Source organism: Pteropus vampyrus, unplaced genomic scaffold (assembly GCF_000151845.1).
Source record: "Pteropus vampyrus isolate Shadow unplaced genomic scaffold, Pvam_2.0 Scaffold1, whole genome shotgun sequence".
In the NCBI taxonomy this organism is placed as follows: domain Eukaryota; kingdom Metazoa; phylum Chordata; class Mammalia; order Chiroptera; family Pteropodidae; genus Pteropus; species Pteropus vampyrus.
In genome coordinates this window covers 25,256,981-25,283,207 of record NW_011888782.1, presented here as the reverse complement: position 1 = coordinate 25,283,207, position 26,227 = coordinate 25,256,981, and the positions used below count along the sequence as shown (strand labels likewise).

Genomic DNA, 26,227 nt, shown 5'->3' with positions numbered 1-26,227 from the left:
TCTTCTTCTTCTCTTTCTTCTTTCTTCTTTCTTCTTTCCTTATTTATTAAATATATTTTTCCATACTCTTTGCCAACATACTAAAATAACTTTCCCCAAACCTTTTTTCAATATTGTTCACCTTGTTAGGAATCTATCATTGTAATTTCTTGCTGTTATCAAATCTCAAGTTGTAGATCTGGTCTTTAAGTGATTCATTTTTTTTTACTTCTAATTCTTCAACCTCAGAAATGTTGATAATTTCTATATGAAACAAGGAACTTCCAATCCATCCAGTTTAACCTACGTGCCATTTTAAAAACACAACTTGCTCCTTTTGACCTGGTTTTGCATATATTACTTCTCTTATTTGGGGTACATACCATTTGCAGAGTTCACATTGGAAAAAAGAGAACTCCTCCTCCCTCCCCACCCCCCACACACCCCATACTCTCTGGAAGTTGGATAAAGTTTCTAATTAAGTTCCTAATAATAGGCAGAGAAAATTATTTTTTAATAGCCCCTCCTCCCAAAAAACACATTGTATCAGAAGTAACATGATCAGATGCAGCATAGAATAATACTCAATTCCTTCTACTACAGTGCCTGATACATCTGGTACATAAGAAGTGCACCATATATTATGGCTATAAGAATTCCTAATTTGGTTCTGTACTGATATCCATTTTTAAAATTATAATATGCATAAGGATATGAAATTTACTGCATTCTCACTATGTTCTCTAGTTTACATAGGAAATTGTCTTAAGCATACATAATCATGCACATCTTTCAATTACTCCTGTAAAAAACAAAACCAAAACACTTACTTATATATTACCTCCCTTGGAAAAAACATGTCAAATTTACTAAGATATTTTAATACTTGCAAGTATATTATATAAACATTTAGATAAAATTCTACATTGATAAACTGCCTAATTGATATCTTTTAATATATTGACTGATAAGTCAATTTACTGCATAATATTTTCAGTTTAACATAGTTCATTCTATCCATATTAGCAAAGTGATGTCACTGTGTAATTTTTGAATTACAGGAAAGAAAATTAATTTATTCAAGTAAAATTCTACCAGTATTCATTATACATTTTATAGATAAATATTTTAAAAAGAGCATTCTTGTTCATGTGATTCTTGTTTTATAATGCTTAAAACACAGTTGAGGGAAATGTATAATTAATATTTAGAAGATTTTTAGGGTTTGTTTTATAAAAGTTATTTTTTATCATTGCAAAATGACACTAATATATTGTCTTAATCTATTAGTTTTCCAATCTTTGAAAATCCATATCCCATGGACATTCATGAATCACCAGTTACATGCACAGCCTACTTTGCTGATTGCCCACCAGATTTGATTCTAGTACTCTACTCTATAGGAGTCAAGCATAAAAAACAAGGCTACAGTAATAAGGTAAAAGTAACAATTAAAAATATGTTATCTTGTTTTCATATTCATATCATGTAATCATACTTTTTCCTGTTATTTTATTTTCTTACTTTCCATATAAGAAGACTAGGAATAAATTCCTTTGAAGTCATAATAAGCTGGAATCAATAAAAGACATAACCACTGAAATTCAGATTTTCTGAATACTTGAATAGCTTTAAGCCTACAGGAATATAAATTACTTATATATTAAGTATATAATTATATGCTAAGATATACTTATCTATCATGTATATTTATATACTAAATATTTTAAACTAACATATGTTTAAATCATAAGATGTAACTTTTCCTTATTTTAGATAAAGGGTTGTGTTTTAAGAAATTCAAGAGTCAACTTTTTCTAGTTAACTTTTCTTAACAATCCATGATTAACTAGACATAATTATCAAAAGTGACTTAAATAACTTTCTAGAATTCCATTTTGTTATATTTAACTATAGGATTCAAATACTTACAATTGTAATCAATTACCGGTTGTATATTTTATCATTTGTACAGGACTATTGGATAGATCACTCCAGGGCAGCACGATTTACGTAGTATTCTGTGTTAAATGACACCACAGTAGTTGGGTGGTCCACAGATTATGTGGCAAATGTAGCAACACCGTATTTGTATGATTAAAAATATTTCTTTGATTTTTTTATATGAATGGTAATATTTATTAAAATCAATATTTTTAAAAATAATGGAATTATGCATTTGGAATTGTTTGATGAAAGAATTAAAAGATAGCTACATCATTTTCCATTACTTTACAGTTATTGCTTTTTAAGAGAAGCTAAACATTATTTTAAAATATTTTTGGTTTAAATTTTTAACCTATTCAAATTTAAAAATAAAACTTATAAATTCTTCCTGGATAATCTATTTAGGAGTGGCCAATCAGTGGAGGAGCTTGGAACCTCGGAACACAAACATATCCAGAAATTATTATTACCGGGTAGGTGGAATATGATTTGTGAGTTTATCAATTCATCATCAAAAATATTTTATTTAATTTTTACTTTCCCATAATTGTGTTCTAGGTAGATTGACAATTTAAGTAAAAGTAAAAATATAAGACACAGCTTCTATTCAAAGATTATAACTTTGCTAGAAGATAGAATAAAACTATTGAAAACATAGACATAACAAAAATAATTAAGCATAGATTATAAGAGCAGAAGAAAGTAAAAGGAAGAAAAATCATGAGACTAATCAAGGAAGAATTCCTGTGGAAACTGTAGATTATTAGCCTTAGAAAGGCTCTTACCAACATCTCTTAAATTCTGCCGTATTACTATTTTATATCCTCATCAGGTGGTTATTTGAAGTATGTTTCAAAACTTATAGCACCAGGAATGTTAGTACTTCCTGTAGCAACTCATTTCATGCTCTAATGTTAGGAATGAAAATAGAGACCTAGTAACAGATAAAGACATAGCAACAGATGAGAATTAAAAAATAATAAGAGGTTCTGCTTATTGGACAATATTGTAGATGTAGTTTTTCCTATTCTTCCCACTGAGTACAACTAAAATCCCTAGATATTACATATTAAACAAACACAAGATGACTGGAAAAGCTGGAGAGAATTCAGACTTGCAAGGCCCCCAAGATCCAAGGAATGACATGATGCTGAGTTTCCTGGGTTTTCTTTTTGCCTTGAATATCCCAGGATTGGAGCTGAAGAAGTTGGCAATCCTGGATCTACCAGTGGGCACAGACACACATACAGACACAGACACACACACATACACCTCAAAAGCTCTCTCTAGTCAAAGGATGAGAGAAAGGGCAGCCTATTGAGACAGAAAACTTTTAGAAGATAATCTTTCTACAGTAGCTAACCACCACAGGGAAAAACAAACAAACAAACAAACTATGGCCTCATCCCCACCCACTCAAGCAAAGATTGAGCAGGAAGCCTAGACTTTCACTCTCATCAGGGTATAACAAGGTGCCTCGACTTCCCCCACAAGAGAGTATCATTCTCCAACACTGACCAAAGTCTGAATGGGAAGCCAGAACTTTCAATGGTACTGGGTGTCATGAAACCCATCACCTGTGGTATTGGAGGAGATATGTGAGGAGCTAGAATTCCCACCACTGCCAAGCAATAACAGTGAGCTACACATTCTCTATACTTTTTGTGTCAATGGAAGTCCAGTGAGGAAGTCCAAAAACTGAGTGAACCATAAGAAATCCACCCAAGACACATCATAGTCAAACCTCTGAACACTAAACACCAAAGAAAAAAATATGAAAACAGCGAAAGAAAAATTACACCATACCTATAGAATAAAACCAATATGAATGACAGTGGATTTCGCATCAGAAACCATGGAGGCTGGAAGGAAATCTGAATCTTTTTCAAGTGTTGCTAGAAAGTAACTGGCTACCTAGAATCCTATGTCCTGGAAAAATATCTCTCAGAGATTTAAGGAGGAATTAATACATTCTCAAAAGAAAGAAACAAAGAATTTGTCAATATCAGACCTACCCTAAAAGAGTGGCTAGAGGAAGTTCTCCAAACAGAAAGCAAATGATAAAAGAAGGAACCTTGAAATATCAGAAAGGAAGGAAGAACACAGTAAGCAAAAATATGGGTAAATACAATAGGCTTTTCTTCCTTGAGTTTTTAAAATTATATTTGATGGTTGAAGAGAATATAGGTACATTGTCTGATGTGGTTCTACACATATAGAGAGGAATATTTAAGACAATTATAAGTGGGAGAAGGTAAAGCGATGTAAAGGTAAATAAGGTTTTTATACTTCTCTTGAAATGGTAGTATTATGACACCAGTAGACTGACAATTTATGTAATACTTAAAGCAACCATTAAAAAACCCTATGCAAACACACACATTCAAAAACATTATTGACACATCAAAATGACACATAAAATAATTCGAGTAAGCCATAGGAAGGCAGAAAAAGATAGCAAAAAAAAAAAAAAAAAACCAGGAAAAGACAGAAAAGAAAAAAAAAATGAAACTTAAGCCCTAATATATCCATTACATCGCATATAAATATTTTAAATACACCAGTTCAAATTCACAGATTGGCATAGTGAATTAAAAAACATGGCCTGACTCAATGCTACTTACAATACACTCACTTCAAATATAACAGTATATACTCAGGTTGGAAGAAAAAGGATGGAAAAATACTCTGTAAAAGAATTGATGGAGAGTAATATCAGCAAGATGTCAGAATCAGTAACCCCAGACCTCATTCCCCCACAGAGACACTGATGTAACAACAATATATAGTCCAAAAAGCCTTTATGAAAATGCCTGAAGCCAGTAAAAAGTTGTAATATTCAAGCAAGTGCAAAGCCAAGAACAGTCAATTTGAAATGGGCAAAAATAGCTAATTCATTTTATTTAATTTCAACAATTTTAGTTCCTCCCCCAAACTGGCACAGCTTATGTTCAGGAGGAAAGCCCGACTTGCATCTTCTCTCATGAAAAGGAAAGAGAGGAGTAAAATATACATTCTATATTCCTGCTTTTCAGGTGACTTCCCAAGAGGTTAGTTTCTGTCGCACCTGAATCAGAGTACTGATGCAACCTGGATGTCTGTGGGTTGCAGAGAACAAAATAGAGCTCATTGGTTGCTGAAGTGCCCCCCCCCCAAAAAAAAAGTACTGAAGTAAGACAATAGAGGGAGCATGAGACTACAAGTTTCTGAAAAAAGAAACCAGCAAACCTCTCTAATTGGAGAATTGCACACACAAGTCCAGAGAAAAGTCATCCCCACTAAAGTTTTGAGAGGCCTTCAGTATCTCTATCTAGGCAGATTGGTGAAAGTTTTCCCCTGTCGAAAGCTAGTTCATAAGGAGTGGCTGTATTTTCAAATGCCAAATTTGCAATAAGAAATAAGGCAGAGAAAAAAATCAGGGAAACATGGCCCAATCAAATGGACAAAATAAATCTCTAGAAACTAACCATCAAGGAATGGAGATCTGTGAATTATTCAAACAATTCAAAATAATTGTCTTTAAAAAATTCAATATACTACAAGAGAACACAGACAGACAACTAAATGAAATTAAAATAAATAAGACATGAGTGAAATGAGAACATGAACAAAGATATAGAAACTATCAAAGCACCAAAAAAATATTCTGGAGCAGAAGAATAACTGAAAAAATTTACTAGAAAGGATCAACAGCAGACTTAATCAGAAGAAAGAATTGATGAGCTAGAAGATAGATAATATGAAAGTTGAGAGTCAGGGGGAAAAATGAAGAAAAGTGAAGAATGCCTAAAGGACTTGTGGGATACCATCAAGTGCACCAATATAAGCATTATGAAAGTCTTAAAAGGACAAGTGAGAGAATGGGGCAGAGAACTTATTTTAAGAAATGACTGAAACCTCTCAAATCTGAGGTAGTAAATGGACATCCAAATTGAAGAAGCACAAAATGCTTCAGTGAGGATGATCCAAGAGGACCACACTGAGACATATTATAATAAAAATATCAAAGACAAAGAATCCTAGAAGCAGCAACAGAAAGGCCACTCATCATGTATGTGGGAACTTTCATAAGATTATTAGTGGATTTCTTGGCAGAAACATTATAGGCTAGAAGGGAATAGAATGGTATCATCAAAGTGCATAAAGAAGAAAAAAAAAAAAGCCAGCCATGAATACCGTATCTGGAAAACTACTTCAAAATGAAGGAAAAATAAAGACCTTCTCAGATAAAAACTGAGACTTTATCACCACTACACCTGCTTAGTAAGAATTGCTAAAGGGAGTCTTTAAGAGTGAAATAAGTGGACACTAGGCAATGAAACAAAAGCATTTGAAAATATAAAGCTCTCTGAGAAAAGTAAATGTATAGACAAAACAGAACCCTGTAACACTGTAGTAGTGGTAGATAATCACTTATAGTGTAGACTTTAAAAGACAAAAGCATTTTGAAAACTAACTATAAAACTATGTTAATGGGTACAAAATATAAAAAAGTTTAATTTGTAACGTCAATAACAAAGTGAGGAGGGAGATGTAAAGGAGCAGGGTTTTTGTATGCGATTGAAGTTGTTGTTTTAATCAGTTTAAAATAGATTGGTTTAACTATAAGATATTTTATGTAATACACATAATTGTGTAATCACAAAGGAAATATATATAGAATATATACAAAAGAAAATCAAAGCATGTCACTACAAAAAGAAAATCAATGAAACACAAAGGAAGGCAGCAAGAGAAGAAATGAAGGACAAAATACAAGATTGACAAAAACAATTCAAAAAATGGTAATAGTAAGTCCTTTTGAATCTGTTATTTCTTTAAATATAAGCAGATTAAACTCCCAAATCAAAAGACAGAGTGGTTTAATGGATAACAAACAAGATCCAACTATATGCTATCCACATGTCACTTTAGATATAAGGACACACATAGGCTTAACATGCAAGAATGGATAAAGATATTCCATGCAAAAGCTAACCAAAAGAGAGCAGGTGTGACCATACTTATATTGAACAAAATAGACTTTAAACCAAAAATTGGTGTAAGAGGCAAAGATATTATATAATGATAAAATAGTGAATTTACCAGAAAGAAATAAGAATTATAAATATATATGCACCTTACAAGAGAACACTCAAATATATAAAGCAGACATAGACAGAATTAAAGAAATAGGCAATACACAAAAATACAAGATTTAATTAATATCATACTTTCAATAATGAATAGATTGCCCAAACAGAACAATAAGAGAGAACTTGAACAATTCTGAAGACCAAGTGTACCTGATAGATATGTACAGAACACAACAACAGCAGAATATACATTCTTCTTAAGTATACCCCCCCCAAAAAAAAAATCTCTAGGCTAGATTACATGTTTGACCACAAAACAAATCCTAACAAATTTAAGGAAATCGATATCATACCAAGTATCTTGTAGAACTACAGTGGGGGGGAACTAGAAATTAATAGCAAAATGAAGACTGAAAATCCACAAATGTGTAGAAATTAAATAACATGCTCTTGAATAACCAATGGATTGAAGAAGAAATCACAACAAAGTTAAGAAAATATCTTGAGACAAATGAAAATGAAAATATAACATAATAAAAGCTATGTAATGTAGCAAAAGCACTACTAAGAGGTTATACGGAACATCTAAGAAGTTTATAGTAGTAAATGCCAACATTGAAAAAAGATCTCAAATCAACGACCTAGGTTTACACCTCAAGGGATTATAAAAAAAAGAAAAAACTAAACCCAAAGTTAGCAGAAAAAGGGAAATAAAGAGCAGAAATAAAAAAGAAAAATAAAGAATAGAAAAAAATAGAAAAATATTTAAAACTGAGCTGTTTTTGAAAGACATCCACAAAATTGACAAACCAAGCTAGATTAAGGGGGGGAAAAAAGACTCAGAAATCAGAAATAAAGGAGGAGATATTACAACTGATACCGCAGAAATAAATAGGTTTGCAAGAGACTACCCTGAACAATTATATACCAACAAACTAGATAACCTAGAAGAAATTGATAAGTTTGAAAACATATAAACTATGAAGTCTGAATTATGAAGGAATAAAAAAATCTGAACAGACCTATGACTAGTAGAGATGGAATAAGTAGTAAAAAACTTCCCAACGAAGAAAAGCCTAGGACTAGTTGGCTTCACTACAGAATCTACCTAACATTTAAAGAATTAACACCAGTCCTTTTCAAACACTTCTAAAAAATTGAAGAGGAGAGAACACTTCCAGACCCATTCTATGGGAGCAGCATTATCCTGTTACCAGAAAAGAAAACTACAGACCAATATTCCCAATTAATATCAATGCAAAAATCCTCAACAAAATACTAGCAAATCGAATTCAGCTGCACATTAAAAGGATACATCATGGTTAAGTGGGTTTTATTTCTGGACTGCATGGATGATTCAACATATAAAAATTAATCAGTGTGATACACACGTTAAACAGAATAAAGGACAAAAATCACATGATCACCTCAGATGATACAGAAAAATATTTGATAAACACCTTTTCATGATAAACAAACAAAAAAAATATTCAACAAATTAGTAATAGAAGGAAATTGCCATAACATAATAACTGCCAAATGTAAAAAGCGCACAGCTAATGTTATACTCAGTGGTGAAAAACTCTTTAAGTTTTCCTTCTAAGATTAGGACCAAAAGAAGGATGCCCACTCTCACAAGATCTATTCAACAAAATACTGGCAAACCTAGCTAGAGCGATCAGGCAAGAAAAATAAAAGCATCTAAATTAAAAAAAAAAATTAAAATTATCTATTTGTAGATGACATGATTTTGTATATAGAAAACTCATAAGTTTCTACACACAATAAACCTGTTAGAACCACTAAATTAAACAAATTTGCAGGATGCAAAATCACACAAAATAAGTTACATTTCTCTATACTAACAATGAACAATCTGAAAGGAAATTAAGAAAACAATCCCTTTTACTAGAGTATCAAAAAGAATAAAATATTTGAGAATAAATTCAACCAATAAGGCAAAACTCTTGTATAATTAAAACTATAAAACATTGATGAAAGGAATTAAGGAAGACACAAATAAATGAAAAGATTGAACAATTTAATATTGTTAATATATATAGACTACTCAAAGTAATATACAGATTTAATGCAAATCCTTATCAAATCCCAATGACTTTTATTTTGCAGAAATAGGAAAAAATTCTAAAATTAATGTGGAATTTTAAAGGACCCCAAATATCCAAAACAATCCTTAGAAAGAAAAACAAAGCTAGAGTCCTCACACTTTCTGATTTCACAACATGACGCAAAGCTAATCAAAACATATTACAAAGTAATTAAAACAATATGATACTGGCCAAAGTCAGATATACTGGCCACTGGAACATAATAGAGAACTCAAACTATCTCCTATATGACCTAAAATCAGGAAACTCCTAGAAGAAAACATAGGCAATAAACACTTTGACATTGCTCTTACCAATATTTTTTTGAGTAGGTCTCCTTAGGTAAGAGAAACAAAAGAAAAATAAGCAAATAGGAATACATTAAACTAGAATGCTTTTATACAGTAAAGGAAACCATCAATAAGACAAAAAGTGCAACCTACTGAATAGGAAAGGATATTTGCAAATGATATATCTGACAAGGAGTTTACATCTAAAAAAATATAAAAAGTTCATACAACTGAACATCAAAAAAACAAACAATCCAGTTAAAAAATGGGGAGAAGAACTGAATAGACATTTCTCCAAATAAGGCATACAAATGGCTAACAGACACATGAAAAGATGCTCAACATTACTAATCATCAGGGAAATGCAAATCAAAACCACAATGAGATATCACCTCACACCTGTCAGAATGGCTATTATCAAAGAAAATAAATAACAAATTTAACGAGGTTATGGAGAAAAGAGAACCCTTGTGCACCTTGGTGAGATTGTAAGTTAGTGAACCACTGTGGAAAACCACTGATTCCACTTCTGGATACTTATCTGAAGAAAACAAAAAACAACAATTCAAAAAGATATATGCACTTCTATGTTCACTGAGTATTGTTTACAGTAGCCAAGATATGGAAACCGCCTAAGTATCCATCAATAGATAAATGGATAGAGAAGATATGGTACATATATACAATGGAATATTAGCCATAAAAAAGAATAAAATCTTGCCATTTGCAACAACATAGATGGACCTAAAGAGTATCACGTTAAGTGAAATAAGTCTAACAAAGACAAATATCATGTGATATCAGTTATATGTCAAATCTAAAAACCAAACCAACCAACCAAACAAACAAAAAAACAAAACAGAAGCTAACTCATAAATATAGAGAACAAGTTGATGGTTTCTAGAGGGGAAAGGGATGGGGGGAGGTGCGGAAAGGGAGAAGTAGATTAAGAAGTACAAACTCACAGTTATAAAATAAGTCATGGAGATGTAATGTACAGCATAGGAAATCAAGCAATAACATAATTATGTGCGGTGACAGATGGTTACTAGACAATGTGGTTATCATTTCAGGTATATAAATGTTGAATCACTATGTTGTATACTTGAAATTAATATAATGCATGTCAGTTATAATTAAAAGTAAATTAATTTTTTTAAAAAACATAAATATCACTAACCAGAAAGGAAAAAAGTAAATTAGACTCCATTAAATCTATAAACTTATCTTCCTCAAAAGACACCATTAATAGACTGAAAATATAAATCACAAGGAAAAGATTTTTATATCATATGAAGACAGTAAAAGACTTATATCAGGATATAAATAATTATGACAAATATATAAAAAGAGCCAGCTCAATAGAAAATATTGGCCAAGAAATTTAACAAAAGAAATAACCAAATGGCCATAAGCATATGGAAAAGTGCTCATCAGTCATCAGAGTAAATTTAAATTGCAATGAAATAACATTGCACATACCCATTATGGGTAAAATTTTTAAAGATTGACAGTAACACTTGTTTTGGATGATGTGGAGCAACTAGAGCTCTTATAAAGTGTTAACAGAAGAGCAAATTAATTACACCCTCTTTGGAATACTCCTAAGCAGCATCTACTAACTCTCTGACCCATAAATTCCACTCCTAGGTATATACCTAACAAAAATGTCTACATATGTGCTCCAAAATAGAGGTACGAGAATTTTCAGAGCCACATTACTTGTAATAGTAATGTGAATAGAAACAACCCTAAATGTTTAACAACACTAGAATGGATAAATATGCTGTGGTGTCTTCATGCAATGGAATTCTAAACAGCAATATATATTTTTTTGATCTATTGTTCATACAATAATGTAAATAAGTCTGACATTAGGACATGTGTAGCAATAATACATATTATAGACCAAAAGAAACTAAACTCAAGGCATTCTGTATGGTTCCCTTGATATACATTTCAAAAATGGTAAAACTAACACAGTGTTAAAAGACAAGATAGTGGCTACCATTGGGAGAGAGATGGAATAAGTGATTGGGAAGAATGAAAAGATTTGCGGGGGGTGGTGATGTTGATCTGAATGGTGATTATCCATGTGTTCACTATGTGACATTTTGTTGCAATATAAACTTATGATTTGTGCTGTATATGTGTTATAATTAAATAAGAAGTTTACTTTAAAATATCAAGAAGTTACAGCACTGAAAATGTCAGAGTAGCATTTGGTCCCTCCACCAAAGAAATGATTAAGCTAGCAAAAACAGAATCAATTTTTTCAGAACTTTAGAATCTAATAGAAAACCTGTAATAACCAGGGGAATGCTTAACAAAGAAACAAATTGCTATAAAATAAATAAGTCATGAGATGTAATGTACAGCATGGTGACTATAGTTAATAATATTGTGTTGCATATTTGAAAGTTGCTAAAAGAGTAAATCTTGAAAGCTCTCATCATATGAAAAAATTCTGTAACTAAATATAGTGATAGATGTTAACTAGACTTATTGTGGTGATCATTTCCAGTCTATACAAATATCAATTATGTTGTGCACCTGAAATGAATATAATGTTGTATATCAATTATACCTCAATTTTTTAAAAAGAAGAACACACATGTAGATACAAGTTATTAGTAATGTTAGTTCTTTAGTTGGGTGCTTGAGTCATAGAATTTCAATATAATTATACTTTTTATATTAAATCTACATTATATATGTTATGCTTTGCATACCAAATATTGCATGATAAAAGATAGAATTAAAGGTTGTTAGCATGTATAGAGTCTCAGACAATCATCCTGCAGAATTTTTCAATAATAAAGATTTTCTGGGTTATATCTGTAAATAAGTAATTAAAGTACATAAACATGCAAAACTTTCATAGCAGCTTTATTTATAATAGGCAGAAACTGAAAACAACCCAACTGTCCATCAACTGGTAAATGAATAAACAAAATGGGGTGTATCCATGCAACAGAATACTATTCAGCGATAAAAAGGAACTCATTACTGATACATGCAAAATCAGGGATTTTCCTAAAAAATGTGCTAAATGAGAGATACAAAAATGTAAATACTGTGTGGATTCCACTTATATGAAAATTTTATGGGAAGAAAAATCTATACAGGCAGAAAGTAGTCAGCGGATATCTACTGGAGATGGGAAAGATGATTGCGTATTAGCATGAAGTAACTTTTTGGGTGATGGAAATGTTCTAAAACAATGGTGTCAGTGGAATAACTGTATAAATTTACTAAAATTTATCAAACTGTACATTTATAATGGGTGAATTTTATGGTATATAAGTTATATCTCAATAAAACTGTTAGCAAAATAAAACCTCTCAATCAGTAACTACTAATCTCTCAAAAAAATTCGTGTGATCATATAAATGTGTCTTCTATTGAACTCTCTATTATGTTTCATTGATATAAGGGTCTATTTTTTTCACCAATATCAATAGCTTTGTACTAGATTTAGAATGAGACTTGGGTAGTTTGAAACTTCTAACTTTTATTTTTCAAAATTGCTTTAGATATTCTAGTTCTTTTACCTTTCCACATAAATTTTAGAATTAGTTTGTTGATTTCTGTAAAAAAAATTCTGGCATATTTCAATTGAGGTTACATTTAATCTATACATTATTTAGAGAGAACTGACACCTAGTTGATCTTACAATTTAAGAATATACTATATCTTTTCATTTATTTATGCCTTTAATTTTTTTGATTAGTGCTAATCTTGTAATTTTCAGCATACAGATATAGCACAAACTGTATTAGTTTATATGTAAGCATTTCATGTTGGTTTTATTGGTGCTATTATAAATGCTACTGTTTTGTAATTTTAATTTCCAAAGATTGCTGTTATATAGAAATATAATTGATTTTTGTATATTAACCTTGTATTTTATAATCATACTAAACTCATATGAGTTCTTGTATTGTTTTTAGATTCCTTGGGATTGTTCTATATAGCTGATTATGTAATCTGCAAATACAGATAATTTTATTTCTTCCTTTTCATCATTATTCCTTTTATTTCTCTTTTTCTCTTTGTTGTGGTGATTAGGAACTCCAATGTGATGTTGAATAAGAATGGTGGGAGTGAACATTTTTTGCTTTGTTCTTGATCTTAGGGGGAAGATATTCCATCTCTTCCACCATTATGTATGTTAGACAACATCTCTAGATTGTTCCTAGATTCTCTTTATCAGGTTGAAGAAGTTTCCTCTGCTCCTAGTTTACTGAGCTTTTTTTTCCCATGAATGGGTGGTAAATTTTGTCAAATGCTTTTTCTGTATTTATTGAGGTGATTATGTGGTTTTTCTTTTTTAATCTGTCAGTGTGATGAATTACAATATGGTGATTGATTATTTTTTTAATGTTTAACTGGACTTGCATTCCTGGGATAAACTCCACTTAGTCATGATGTATTGTCCTTTCTATTTATTTCTTGGTTTGATTCGCTAGCGTTTTCTTGACAAGTTTTACACCCATGCTTGAGAGGTATTGAGTTGTATTTTTCTTGTAATGCTTTTTCCTGGTTTTGGTGTCAAGATAAAGCTGATCTCATAAAATGTGCTGGGAAGTATTTTAACATATTTTACTTTCCAGATGAGTACTCATAGATTTGCCATTATGTTATTATCATTTAATGATATAAATCTAGATAGGTTTAAGGATTTGCTTTTCATATTTTAAAACTTAGCTCTAATTTTACCATGATATTCACTTCAAAATTATTTTAACATAATCTAAATGAACTCAGGTATCTTATTTATTGAATACAAACAATTTTATATAAAAAATATTGTTTATTTTCCACAGGACAATTCATTACTATTATATATAAAATCTCTGTACAGTAAAATCTAAGTAATTATTATTCTTATTAAAATTTAGATTTTAATGTATTGTTTCAAAAATAAAACATTTTTTTGAGCTTAGAAATAGTTTAGCAAATACTAGTTTTCATTGGAATAGTGTTTTTGAATATAATTTTAACAGTAACTAAAGTTTTATTATTTTAGAATGATTATTTTTATTTACTATACTTTAATTAATGCTAATTATTTCTCATCTAGTCATGCAGATGGATCAATAAAATTTTGGGATGCTTCTGCAAGTAAGTTTTAAGTTTCTCCTATAACAAAACAATTAGTTAATATTTACTAATAGCCATCCACCACTTTTTAATTTGGAGAATTAAAATTTCAGGTACATTTTTAGCATATATATATATGGTTGTGTTACAAAAATCCATTTCCTATATTATTAGATCAATTTATAATATCTCTGTTGTACTTTTATAATATAAACAGACAAGACCGAAGTCACTCTTTATCACTAACCATTATATTTACAAGAGACAAGGTATGTTGGAAAAAGGATCAAACTTTGTCAAATTAACCCTGTTCAGGTAATTTCCTTCACTTCCTAGCTCTGTTATCTTGGAAAAATGCTTTTATCTCACTAGTCTTCACTTCTCTTTACCATTTGTCTACCGAGTCCTAAGAGAATCAAAAGAAGTGATTTAATAATGTAATATTTCTTTTTAAATTCTTGAGAATTACATAATTTGAAAAAGAAATAAGATACTTTGATCAACATTGAAGGACATACAAAGGAAGATATCTGTCTTTATTATACCCATACATACACTTCAGAAAATTTATAGTCACTAAAACAGATAAAAGAATGCACATATGTAACTATAGGGAAAATGATAAAAGAACTCTAAATATAGTACAATTCAAATTCTATTTGTTATCAGAAATGGGAGATGTATTTGAACCAGGTATATCCAGGAAGGGTGGTTTGATGGGGTAACATTCAATGTGAGTTTTGGAAGATAGTTAAGATTTTGACAAGAATAGGAGAATAAGAATTAAGCAATAACTAAGTTTTAGAGAATGAGTAACCAGCAAGATATAGGTAACTCTTTTGGAAATAAGGAATATAAGCGAGTTTTGGAGTTTTGGATTTTGTAGTAACACCAAGAAATCTGAGTAAAAATGTCTAGGAGGTAAGAAGAATAGTCATGAATGGAAACTAATGAAGAAGCAGCATGAAAGTGATACTCGAAGCTATATAAGTGAACGGCTTCTGAGGAAGACAGAAAAGTCAAAGGAAAAAGGTTAAATATTGATGATACTCTTAACCTGCAAGCTGGAGTCCTCCAGCAGTGGAGCAAATCATCAGCAAAAGAAAATGATTAAAAGATTTAAAGCTATGAATTCCGAGGCCCTTGTGTGACCTAACACAATAAGCAATTGCACAGGGGGAATTTCCAAAGGACAACAGATTTTCTTTTGGTGAACCTTTTTGTGTAAATCTGAGTTTGTTCCAGGAACAAAATTAATCACATAGTAATGTCATTGCTCCTTTCCCATCACCTCAAAGTCACTCCTTAGCTTCTAAAATGTGAAAAGACAATTTAACACTCTAGTGATACAATACATTCCACCCTTAAACATACATGATAATACTTTAAGAAGTTAATTTTTAAGTAAAATATTATTTTACCATATTCAGAACATATATTGCAAACGTTTGCAGCATGTTTAATATTTTTTACTGTAATTATAAGAACATATCTCCAATTTAATGAATGTCATTGAAGAAATGTCACCTTAGTTTGTCAATTTTGTGGAAACTGTCCAGTATAGGAAGTGAGGTTATGCTGCATTTGAATAATTCAATTTACGTTATTAGTTTTCAACTTCTGAGTAATAAAATTACCACAATTTATCAACTTAAAACAATACCCATTAATTTTCTTAGTTTGTGTGTGTCAGAAATCTGGGTATAATTTAGCTGGGATTTTTGCTCAGGGGCTCCCAAGGCTGCAGTCAAGGTGTTAGGCTAGGGTTGCAGTTTCAGCTGAGGTTCAGGGTCAGTCATCTTCCAAGCTCATGTGGTAGTTGGCAGAATTCATTTTCTTGCAGCTTTAGAACTCATGGTTACTTGTTTCTTCTAAGCCAGCAAGGAAGTATCTCTGTAACCTCAGGGAGTCTCTCTTTTAAAGGGCTTAGCTGATTATGTCAGCCTCATTAAGTATAATCTCTTTTGATTAACTCAAAGTCAACTAATTAGGGGCCTTAATTATGTCTGCAATATCCTTTACCATTGCCATGTCACATAAAATAATCATGAGAGTCATACTCTTTCTGACTTAGAAGCAAGGATATAGCACCTAATATAATACCTTTCCTATTTTTAAAAAAAAGTATTTTAGTTTGACATCATTTCAGGCTTAATGAAAAATTGCAAAAAAAAATACTGTGAAGTGTTGTATAGCCTTCAACCCAATTCTCAAATGTCAATGTATATATTTCTCCTATGCTTTCACACGTGTGAGTGCTCTCTCTCCTTTCCTTACTTTCTCCTCTCTGTATATTTACACACACACATATATATACACACAAATATGTACATATATATAGCATTTCAGAACCACTTGAGAGAAAATTGAAGATATGATGTTTCTCTACCACTACATGCCCCTAAATACTTCAATGTGTATTTCCTATGAATATAGTCATTCTTTTACATAATCAAATTATAGTTTTAAAATCAGGATATTACCATTTATACAGTACTGTTAACTAACCTCCAGCTCTTACCTGGTTTTTGCCAATTGTCCCAATAGCATCTAGAAAGTCTAGGATTATTTATTGCATTTAGTCATCATATCCTTTCTTTTTTTTTTTTTTTTTTAAATCTGGAATGGTTCCTGAGTCTTTATTTCATGAAAGTGACACTTGTGGGTAGTTTAGGCCAGTAATTTTGTAGAATCTCCTTCAATTTAGGTTCAACTGATGATTCTCTTGATTATGTTGATTATGCATTTTTGGTAGGAATGCCAAAATTTTTCTCAAGGATCCTTTATAGAATTAGAATTTTTTTTGTAAAGGAGTTATCAGGATCTAAAATAGAAAATGTATTCCCCCAAATAAATATTCCTAAAAACAATTCACAAGCCCAGAGTTTCTTAAAATTATAATTGACCCTTTCCTAACACTGAGCCATTTAGAAAAGATTTTTTCTAAAGTAATTACAGATTACTAGAGTCTCAATATTCCTAGCTGGTAAATTATAAATGTTTCTCATCTGAAAGAGTGTCTAAAAATTGTTGAAAGGAGTAAACCGTCTAAGAATAACATCCACTTCTTATCTAGCAATCAAAGGAGAAAACTGTGATACAGAATTTAGGCATTTTCCTTAGGAGAATTAGTTTCAGAATTTCCGCTGTAAACTTTCTGAGCTCCAGTGTTTTCATCAATAAACAAGGTTAAAAATGGGACTTTTCTGAGGATCATATGAGACAGTGCATACAAAGGACCTACATATTCCTTGGTATGTAGTATATGTTTAATAAATGTTTATTTTTTCCCTATATAGTCTCCCTCCAGCTAAACTATATCAATGAATACTTACGAGTTAAAATGTAACTTATTTTGCCTATTTGAGTTTTACTTTTGTAGTTTAACAAATATTTTGAAAAAGCTTCAACATCTAAGAATTAAGTTCAGATTAGAAGATAATTATGTTTCAATATCTTATAGTAACTCTGCAGATGCTGTACAAGCTAAAATCTTCAAAAGTGTTTGAAAAACAGAAGGTAGGAGAAGGAAAACAAACATGTGAAATTGTAGAGGAAGATCCATATGCCATTCAGATGATTTACTGGTGTCCAGAAAGCAGAATATTATGTGTTTCAGGAGTATCAGCATATGTCATAATTTATAAATTCAGCAGACATGAAATTACAACAGAAATAGTGGTAAGTCATTTAAAATTTAACTTTATACTTAAAGTTATTAAAAGAAAGCAATTAATATAGATTTGGTTAGTACTTGGTATGGTTTTAAGCTACCAAGACTGCAGGATGTGGCCAATAATCCAATTCATAAGATTTCAAATTAATCTTGTTACATAGTATAACCTATTTAAAAAGTTTGGCTTAAATTCTCTGTCAATTCTTAGTATTATTAAATAGGATGGATTATGTCTATTTTTATAGATAGTTATTGATTTGTTTTATGTATAAATGTTAAATTAATGCAAGCTTTGTTCTATACTTTCATTACATTTTTAAGTTTGTCTTTTTTATCAAGTAATTAACATATATGTTTATTTCTCAACTACAGTAAGATTATTTTTAATGATTTTCTATATAGCAACATTTTCTAAGAGGATGGAAATAATCATGGCATTGACTTACCTAATCTTAATTTTTAAACTAATTATTTAATTATACAAAATAATGAGGCTCTCATGGGATAAATCTAAATTGCAGTACCTGTAGATAATGGACCTTTACTACTCAGTCCATTTTGCTACTTTATCACAAAATAAAAATTTTCTATTAAAGGCCTACTAAAGATTATCTACTAAACACCTATTATCTACTAAACACCTACTAAAGATTATCTACTAAACACCTTGGTAGCTTATGTTTTTACCTTAACAACTAAAATATTGACCTTTTAAAGTGTTTTAATATATACCAAGATTTGGAGTCAGATAAACCTAGGTTTTAATTTTGACTTTACCATTGAATTTCTATGTGACTCTGAGCAAGTCACAAGACTCTATTTTTCAATAGTAGAGTCTGAGTAAGACTTAGTTTCACCACCTATATAATTTTCTGTGTAAATAAAATGAGAACTAATAATAAACTAGAAATGAAAATGCCAATTTTATAGGGTTCTTGTGATGATTACATAAAGTCATTAACATAGTGTTTAAGTGTAGTAAGCACTCAATAATTAATGATTGTTATTGTCATTAGAGGTTTTTTGTAGTTTTAAGAAAATCATAACAATCATTTCGATAATATTGCTATATTCACCATCCCACAGTGACTTTTTTTTGGTAAACAATTGTTTTCAATCTCAAAAATGCTGGGCTTTACATTGTAAAGCATATGTTTGTTATTAAATCAATTTTAAAGCATTGAATGCAAACATTTTTAGTTTAAAAAAGGTTTTGGATCACGTTTTTATTCTAATATAAATTGTCATGCTTTTCATTAAGCAATCCTGACCAAGCTAATGAAATTAAACAAGTAAGAGCTAAGCTAATGCAACAAACTAATAGAAATATGGAATTTAGTTTTGAATATTTTTACTGAGTTAAAGTCAAAATTGAAGGAATAATTTTTAAAACTATAATGACTGTACAAATAACAATTTATAAACACAGACATATATGCATACAGTTTAATTTCTTTCATTGGAGTAAACATGACCGGTTTCTCCATTTTTTATTATATAGGGAATTATAATTTATACTTTATCTTAAAGAATATGTATTATATAAAAACTTTATCTCCACTGGTAGGTATTTTTCTTATATTTCAAAAGAATTAAATATTTTACATTTTTTATGAATGTCATTGAATATTTTATATAATTCACTATTCAGTTTGGGTATCTCAGCTTTACTATAAATTAAACTTGAACTTATTAATCAGAAAAAATAATGAATAATTACCAAAGTTATCTATTTTAGCGTGATTATTTATTATTATGATTTAGACTAAGGTAAACCTGATTTTTTGTTTAAGTCATTAGAGGTACGACTTCAGTATGATGTTGAAGATATTATTACCCCGGAACCAGAAACAAGCCCTCCATTTCCAGATCTTTCATCCCAGCTTCCTTCTTCAAGGAGTCTTTCTGGGAGCACTAACACTGTGGCTAGTGAAGGAGTAACAAAGGACAGTATCCCATGCCTCAAGTAAGAATTGCTACCAAATTTTAAAACAATTTTACATATTAATCATATAATTCTTTAGAAATATGCCAAATAAAATCATTCTTCTCTCTTATTAAGTTGTTGTTAAGTGATTTATATTATACCACGGGGTTCTCTGGTCTTTTCTTTGAACATCCCTGGAAAGGATATAGTATTTTCATCCTTCACTTACTAATTTATATATTTCCTTCCCAAAAGATCCCTAAAAAGACATGACTTTGATAGAATGGTATAACTTTTGACAGGATACAAACATGGCCACTTGCTTGGTACTTCCCAAATGAAAAGATATGTTTAAGGAATTTTGTTTGCCTTCTTGGAATCAAAAAGAAAACCAAATTTACTATTTACTATAAGAATATTATGTTAGAAAAAAAGAATCTCATGATTGCTGGGATATTACATAATATGTCTTTCTCTTTTTTAACTGATGCTATTTGGTAATAAATTATATTCTCTCAGTATATCTAAACAAAGTTTACTGTCATATTAAATAAAATTTAAAGTTAGTTAAGCCCATAGTAATATTTATCTTAATTGATTTTATGTTTTTTAGTAATTGGTTATAAAAGAATGCAGTTTCTTTAAATTACTACTTACTGCTGCTTCATCATAAAACCAAATGTTTTTAGTGTCAGTGGTTGGAGAATTGAGCCTAAGCAAGGAATTTCTTTGAGCCTCATATGAAAATATCTTAATCTGCCACTAAAGGAACTTTAGACAACTAGTTTCCTCATTTTTTAAAATTAAATTTATTGTAGTGACATTGTTTCAAGTCATATAGTTTTCAAATTATATAGGTTTCAAGTGTACAATTCAATAATACATCATGTGTATTTTGCATTGTGTGTTCACCAAAGTTAAATTTCCTTCCATCACCATATATTTCACCCCCTTTACCTTTATCTACCTCCCCTTCTCCTCTCTTTTCCTCTGGTAATTATTAAACTGTTGTCTCTGTCTGTGAGATTTTGTCTTGTTCATTTGTTAATTTCAGTTTTTTTATATCCCACATCTAAGTGAAATCATATGGTTCTAAACTTTTTCTAACTTATTTTGCTTAGTATGAAAATCTCAAGATCCATCCATGTTGTCACAAATGGCAGTATTTCATCTTTTTTTATGGCCAAGTAATACTCTATTGAATATACATACAACATCTTTTTTAAATCATCTACCAAAGGGCTAGTTTCCTCATTTCTTATGAAAACACTTATGGAAAATTTAAAGATAAAATTTCAGAAGCAAAATCAATTTACCATACAATTAGCAGTTGCTATAGTTTAGTAATCATTGTTTTTCCTCCATAATATTTTCTTGTGAAGTAAATAAAGAAAATAAAGCAGGAATTACTGGGAGGAAATTCTACAAACAGGAAACATCATAAAATTTTAGCAAATGGAAAACTTTCATAATGTTATATATTTAATTTTTCCTTCATATCACTTTGCTTCATTTAATTGATTTCTATTAAAATGAAAACTAGAAAGAGAACAAAAAGCTCAACAAAGCTGAAGAAGGCAACATAGATGGTGTGTTTATTAACTAAGAAGACCCATTGTTAAAGTGTGGGTCCTCTACGACCTAAATATTTTTTTAAAAAATTAAAAGTTTTTTAAATTAAATTTATTATAGTGACATTGGTTAATAAAATTTTATAGGTTTCAAGTGTGTGCAATTCAATAATACATCATATGTACATTGCATTATTAATTCACCACCCAAAGTTAAATTTCCTTCTGTCACCATATATCTGACTCCCTTTACCCTTATCTACTCCCCTTTCTTTCTGGTAACTACTAAATTCTTGTCTGTGTCTATGAGTTTTTGTTTGTCTTGTTCGTTTTTTTTTACTTTCAGTTTTTTAAAAGATAGGGATAAGAAAAAACAATGAAAACACCAAAAATCTCATGGTGGAAATGAAGTAAGCAGTATAGTGCATGATAACAAAAGCATTTAATGTTGACTTGAAAAGTAGTAGACATCTTAAGGATAATCGAGAGAACCAAAAGGAAAAAATCAATATACTCCTATATTATGTTTATAAGGTCCTAGGAAACAAGCAACAGAATTAATCTAAGTATATTATTCTATGAATTATTACATTATATTACAAGTGATTTTTGAATTGCATAAGTTCGTGCTTTGATAAATGATACGTTGGCATCCATCCCTAAATCACTTTTCCTTTGTTGAATTTAGATTATTACCATATACATTAGCTGATAAATAAGCATTTCAACAAGCCAACTCTTTATTTTTAAGCAATCTTATAGTTCTTATCAATGTATACATATTTGTGCAATTATTGATTTTTTTATTTAATTTTTTTGCCTTTGTGTATAAAATGGGTGGTCATTATAGGCCCAAGAGTATGAGATTTAAACAAAAGTTAGATGAGAGAGTTAGCTGAAGAATACCTGCTGGAACAGTGTTTTAGGCAGAAGGAATAGCTAGAGCAAAGGCCTTAAAGTACTTGGCATATAAGGGGGTCAGTGTAGCTAGAACAAAGGGAACAAGGTGGGCGTTATTAGAGAGGGTAGTAGAAGATGAAGTCAGACAGGCAATAGAAAGCCAGTTATAGGCCATTGTAAAGAACTTGGCTTTTATTCCTAATGAAATGAAGAGTCATTATAGGGTTTTGAAGAGAGAAGTGACATGATCAGACTTAAATTTTAAATTGATCACTTTGGTGGCTATGGTGAAAATGGATTTTGAGATGGGAGTGAAGAATATTATTAAGCCAAGAGACCAGTAAGGAGGCTGATTGCACCTAACTAGAGATGGCGTTAAGGGTTGGCAGATGTAGCAAATAAAAATATAGAATGCCCATTTAAATTTGAATTTCAGATAAAAAATGAACATTTTTAGTATCAGTATATCCCACATATTGCATGGGACATATATATAGTAAAAAAAAGCAAAGCTATTTATTGCTTATTTGAAATTCAGATTTAAATGGATAGGCAATATCTTTGTCAACTATAACTAGGATGGTAGCGGTAGAGAAGTAAAAAGTGGTCATATTCTGAATTCATATTTTGAAGGTAGCCCAATCAGCATTTGACAACTAATTGGATGTGGGGTATGAGAGAAGGATATTAGTCAAGAATGATTTAAGTTTTTTTTAACTTAATCGGAAGGATAGGAGTTGCTATCAACTAGAATAGAGAAGGGCACAGATAAGCAAATTTAGAGGGAAAGAGCAAGAATTCAGGTTTTGGATATGTTGAAATCTTACATTGGGTGGTAGATTAATGCAATAAATATTTCTTAAGAAAAATAAATAGAAATAATTTAAAATACTATTCTCAAAAGAAAAAAAAAAGAAATGATAACGACCAGTTGAAATTGTGGATCTGGCTGACTAAACAGCTACTTAAAGAAAAAAACTAAGCAATCACAGGCTTTGTGTATTTTGAGAAAGCTAGACAACATTATCCACCTGCATATTGCCCTTAATGCCTGGTGTTATATATTTCTGTAGGAAGATTATATGTAAATTAGGAAGATAAGCATGAACATATGGAGTAGAACTCCTTTTTCTCTTTTTTTCTAGTGTTAAGACACGACCAGTACGGATGCCTCCAGGGTATCAAGCAGAACTTGTTATTCAGTTGGTGTGGGTGGACGGTGAACCTCCCCAGCAGATTACTAGTCTTGCTGTAAGCTCAGCGTATGGAATGTAAGTAGCTAATTTGTATTATTTATCTAATGTTTGATATATTTAGATATTTTCTTTAAAATGCTAAGTGAATTTCTGAAAATGGAAAGAAGCCCTTAACTGGATTTTTATTAGATCAAAATGGTATAAGATAATAATTTAAATATAAACTATGATTATTTCTTTCTTGATGTCAAACTTGTGATAATATTTTCACTTTTAATGTTGTTAGAGTGTTGTTAAGATGTTATTACACTTGTACTTTGTTTATACTTCTACACTTTTTTTTTTGGTTTTGTTTGTTTTGCTTGATTGTGTTTCCTATCATTTTCCTGCATGTGTTTCATTTTGAATGCTAGAATCAGATTCTTTGGTATCCAAATCCTAATTTTGCTGCTTTCAAGTTTTAGGATCTTAGAAGTTACTTAAATTTCTGTGCTTTATTTCCTTATCTGTAAAATGAGGACAATACATTGTTGAGAGGATTAAATATATTACTACATATAAATTGTATCTTTTAGATTCAGAGCAGGATACACATGACATATTCCAGATAGGATAATTTGAGGAGTTTTTAATAAATGGGTTATTTATCTAGGATGTAGAGAAACAACATGAGCTAGTATAGTATCCCAGGGCTAGAAACCACACAAGATAGTGTAATGTCCACAGTGCTTTATAACCACCTGTCAAAGAATAACTCCAAGACATAGTTAATTATTACCATGTTTTATTTACTTGAATATGAAGTAAATCAATAATAGATTGATCTTACCTAACAAATACAAAAACTGAATTTATATATAAGAAAAAGGAAAAAGCAGAGAAAGAAAAACCAGATACTTTCTAAATGATGAAACTTGTGTTTTCATTGAGTAAGAGGTAATGAGAACAGTCAAGATATTTGCTCTTGGAAATCTTTATGAATCATCAACTAAACTAGTTTTAGTTATTTATGGCTTCTCCAGATGATCTTAGCTGTTTAAGTTATGACATATATGTAAAAGACATTTTTCATATTATATTTATCATCATTTGGGAATACTGCCATCTGAGGTATGCCAGGTCTTTACCATTTTCTTCTTAGAATTTATCTTTTCCACTCTTTTGGTCAAACTCAGCCCCCAGGCTGATTGATTACGAGGTCCTCATACACTTTATGAAGCAGATTATTAAATAAGGCCCAGGATAATGCTTTGTAGCAACATTTAAATACCTGGATATTAGATGTCAAAGGAGCAGAAAAACATAAGGATAATCATAATTTTTATAAAAAAAATTGGAAATAACTTACTGTCCAATATTCTAGTTGAACTAAGTCTAAAATGGGAGACTAAGTCCTAAAGATCAATGTAATTGAGTTTAGCTAGCTGAGTAGCTCCATTTTCCCAAGATTATTGATTATTCTACTCTTTTGAAGAATTTACCAAGCGGCAACTGTTAACTTAGACACTGTGCAGGGTCTGAGATTGTTTTTCCCCTCTTACAAGCTAGTAGCCTGCTATACTTTTGTTTGTATATATCTTGACAGAAAACTGGTCTTTGGGTCAGAAACAAAGATAGCTTATTATTGACAACAAAAACAGCAGCTAGAGCAATACCTTACATCAGTTCCCTGAGCCTCAGTCCCAACAGAGTAACATGGTAAGGAACAGATTGGTACCTGCATGTGCAGGGGTGTTACGAGAGAAGAACTCTAAGTTTTAAAAACTCAGATTTGAAAATAGGTCTCCTGGTGACCTCTCTGTCCTTCCATCTGGAGAGACACCGTCTCTTTACTCTGGAGCATAAGTACATTTTCTCTGGGGAAGAAAAGGAGAGAGCTTTATCTTTTCTTCTTTTTCCAAATTATTCTCACATCATTTTTATTGCATTAACTATGCTTTTTGTTTTTCCAGTTACAGTTGAAGTACAATATTATATTAGTTCAGGTTTACAACAAGTGATTAGACATTTGTATAACTTATGACCATCCCAATAAATCTAGTACTCATCTGACACCACACATAGTTATTACAATATATTGACTATATTCCGTATGCTATACTTTACATCACTGTGACTCTTTTGTAACTACCAATTTGTACTTCATAACCCCTTCCCCTTTTTCACCTAGCCCCTTCCATCTGGCAGGGGCTAGGTGAAAAAGGGGAAGGGGTTATGAAGCACAAATTGTGACTCTTTTGACTCACTGTGACTTTTTTGTAACTACCAATTTGTACTTCAAAACCCCTTCTCCTTTTTCACCTAGCCCCTTCCATACTTCATAACCCCTTCCCCTTTTTCAACTACCAATTTGTACCATAACCCCTTCCCCTTTTTCACCTAGCCCCTTCCATCTGGCAGTCATCAGTTTTTTCTCTATCTATGAGTCTCTTTCTGTTTGGGTTGTTCATT

At 30.8% G+C, this 26,227-nt stretch overlaps 1 protein-coding gene across 1 annotated transcript in view; it reads left to right on the top strand.

The window, feature by feature from the left end:
• The window catches only part of STXBP5L (syntaxin binding protein 5 like), a 279,142-nt gene that overhangs the window by 123,125 nt on the left and 129,790 nt on the right, over positions 1 to 26,227 (top strand). Inside the window, exons 11-16 of the mRNA XM_011355337.1 lie at positions 1,270 to 1,417; positions 2,332 to 2,399; positions 14,487 to 14,527; positions 17,970 to 18,187; positions 19,976 to 20,148; positions 23,726 to 23,851. Of these exons, the coding sequence (XP_011353639.1) occupies positions 1,270 to 1,417; positions 2,332 to 2,399; positions 14,487 to 14,527; positions 17,970 to 18,187; positions 19,976 to 20,148; positions 23,726 to 23,851 (774 nt within the window). The remainder of the gene's footprint in view (positions 1 to 1,269; positions 1,418 to 2,331; positions 2,400 to 14,486; positions 14,528 to 17,969; positions 18,188 to 19,975; positions 20,149 to 23,725; positions 23,852 to 26,227) is intronic.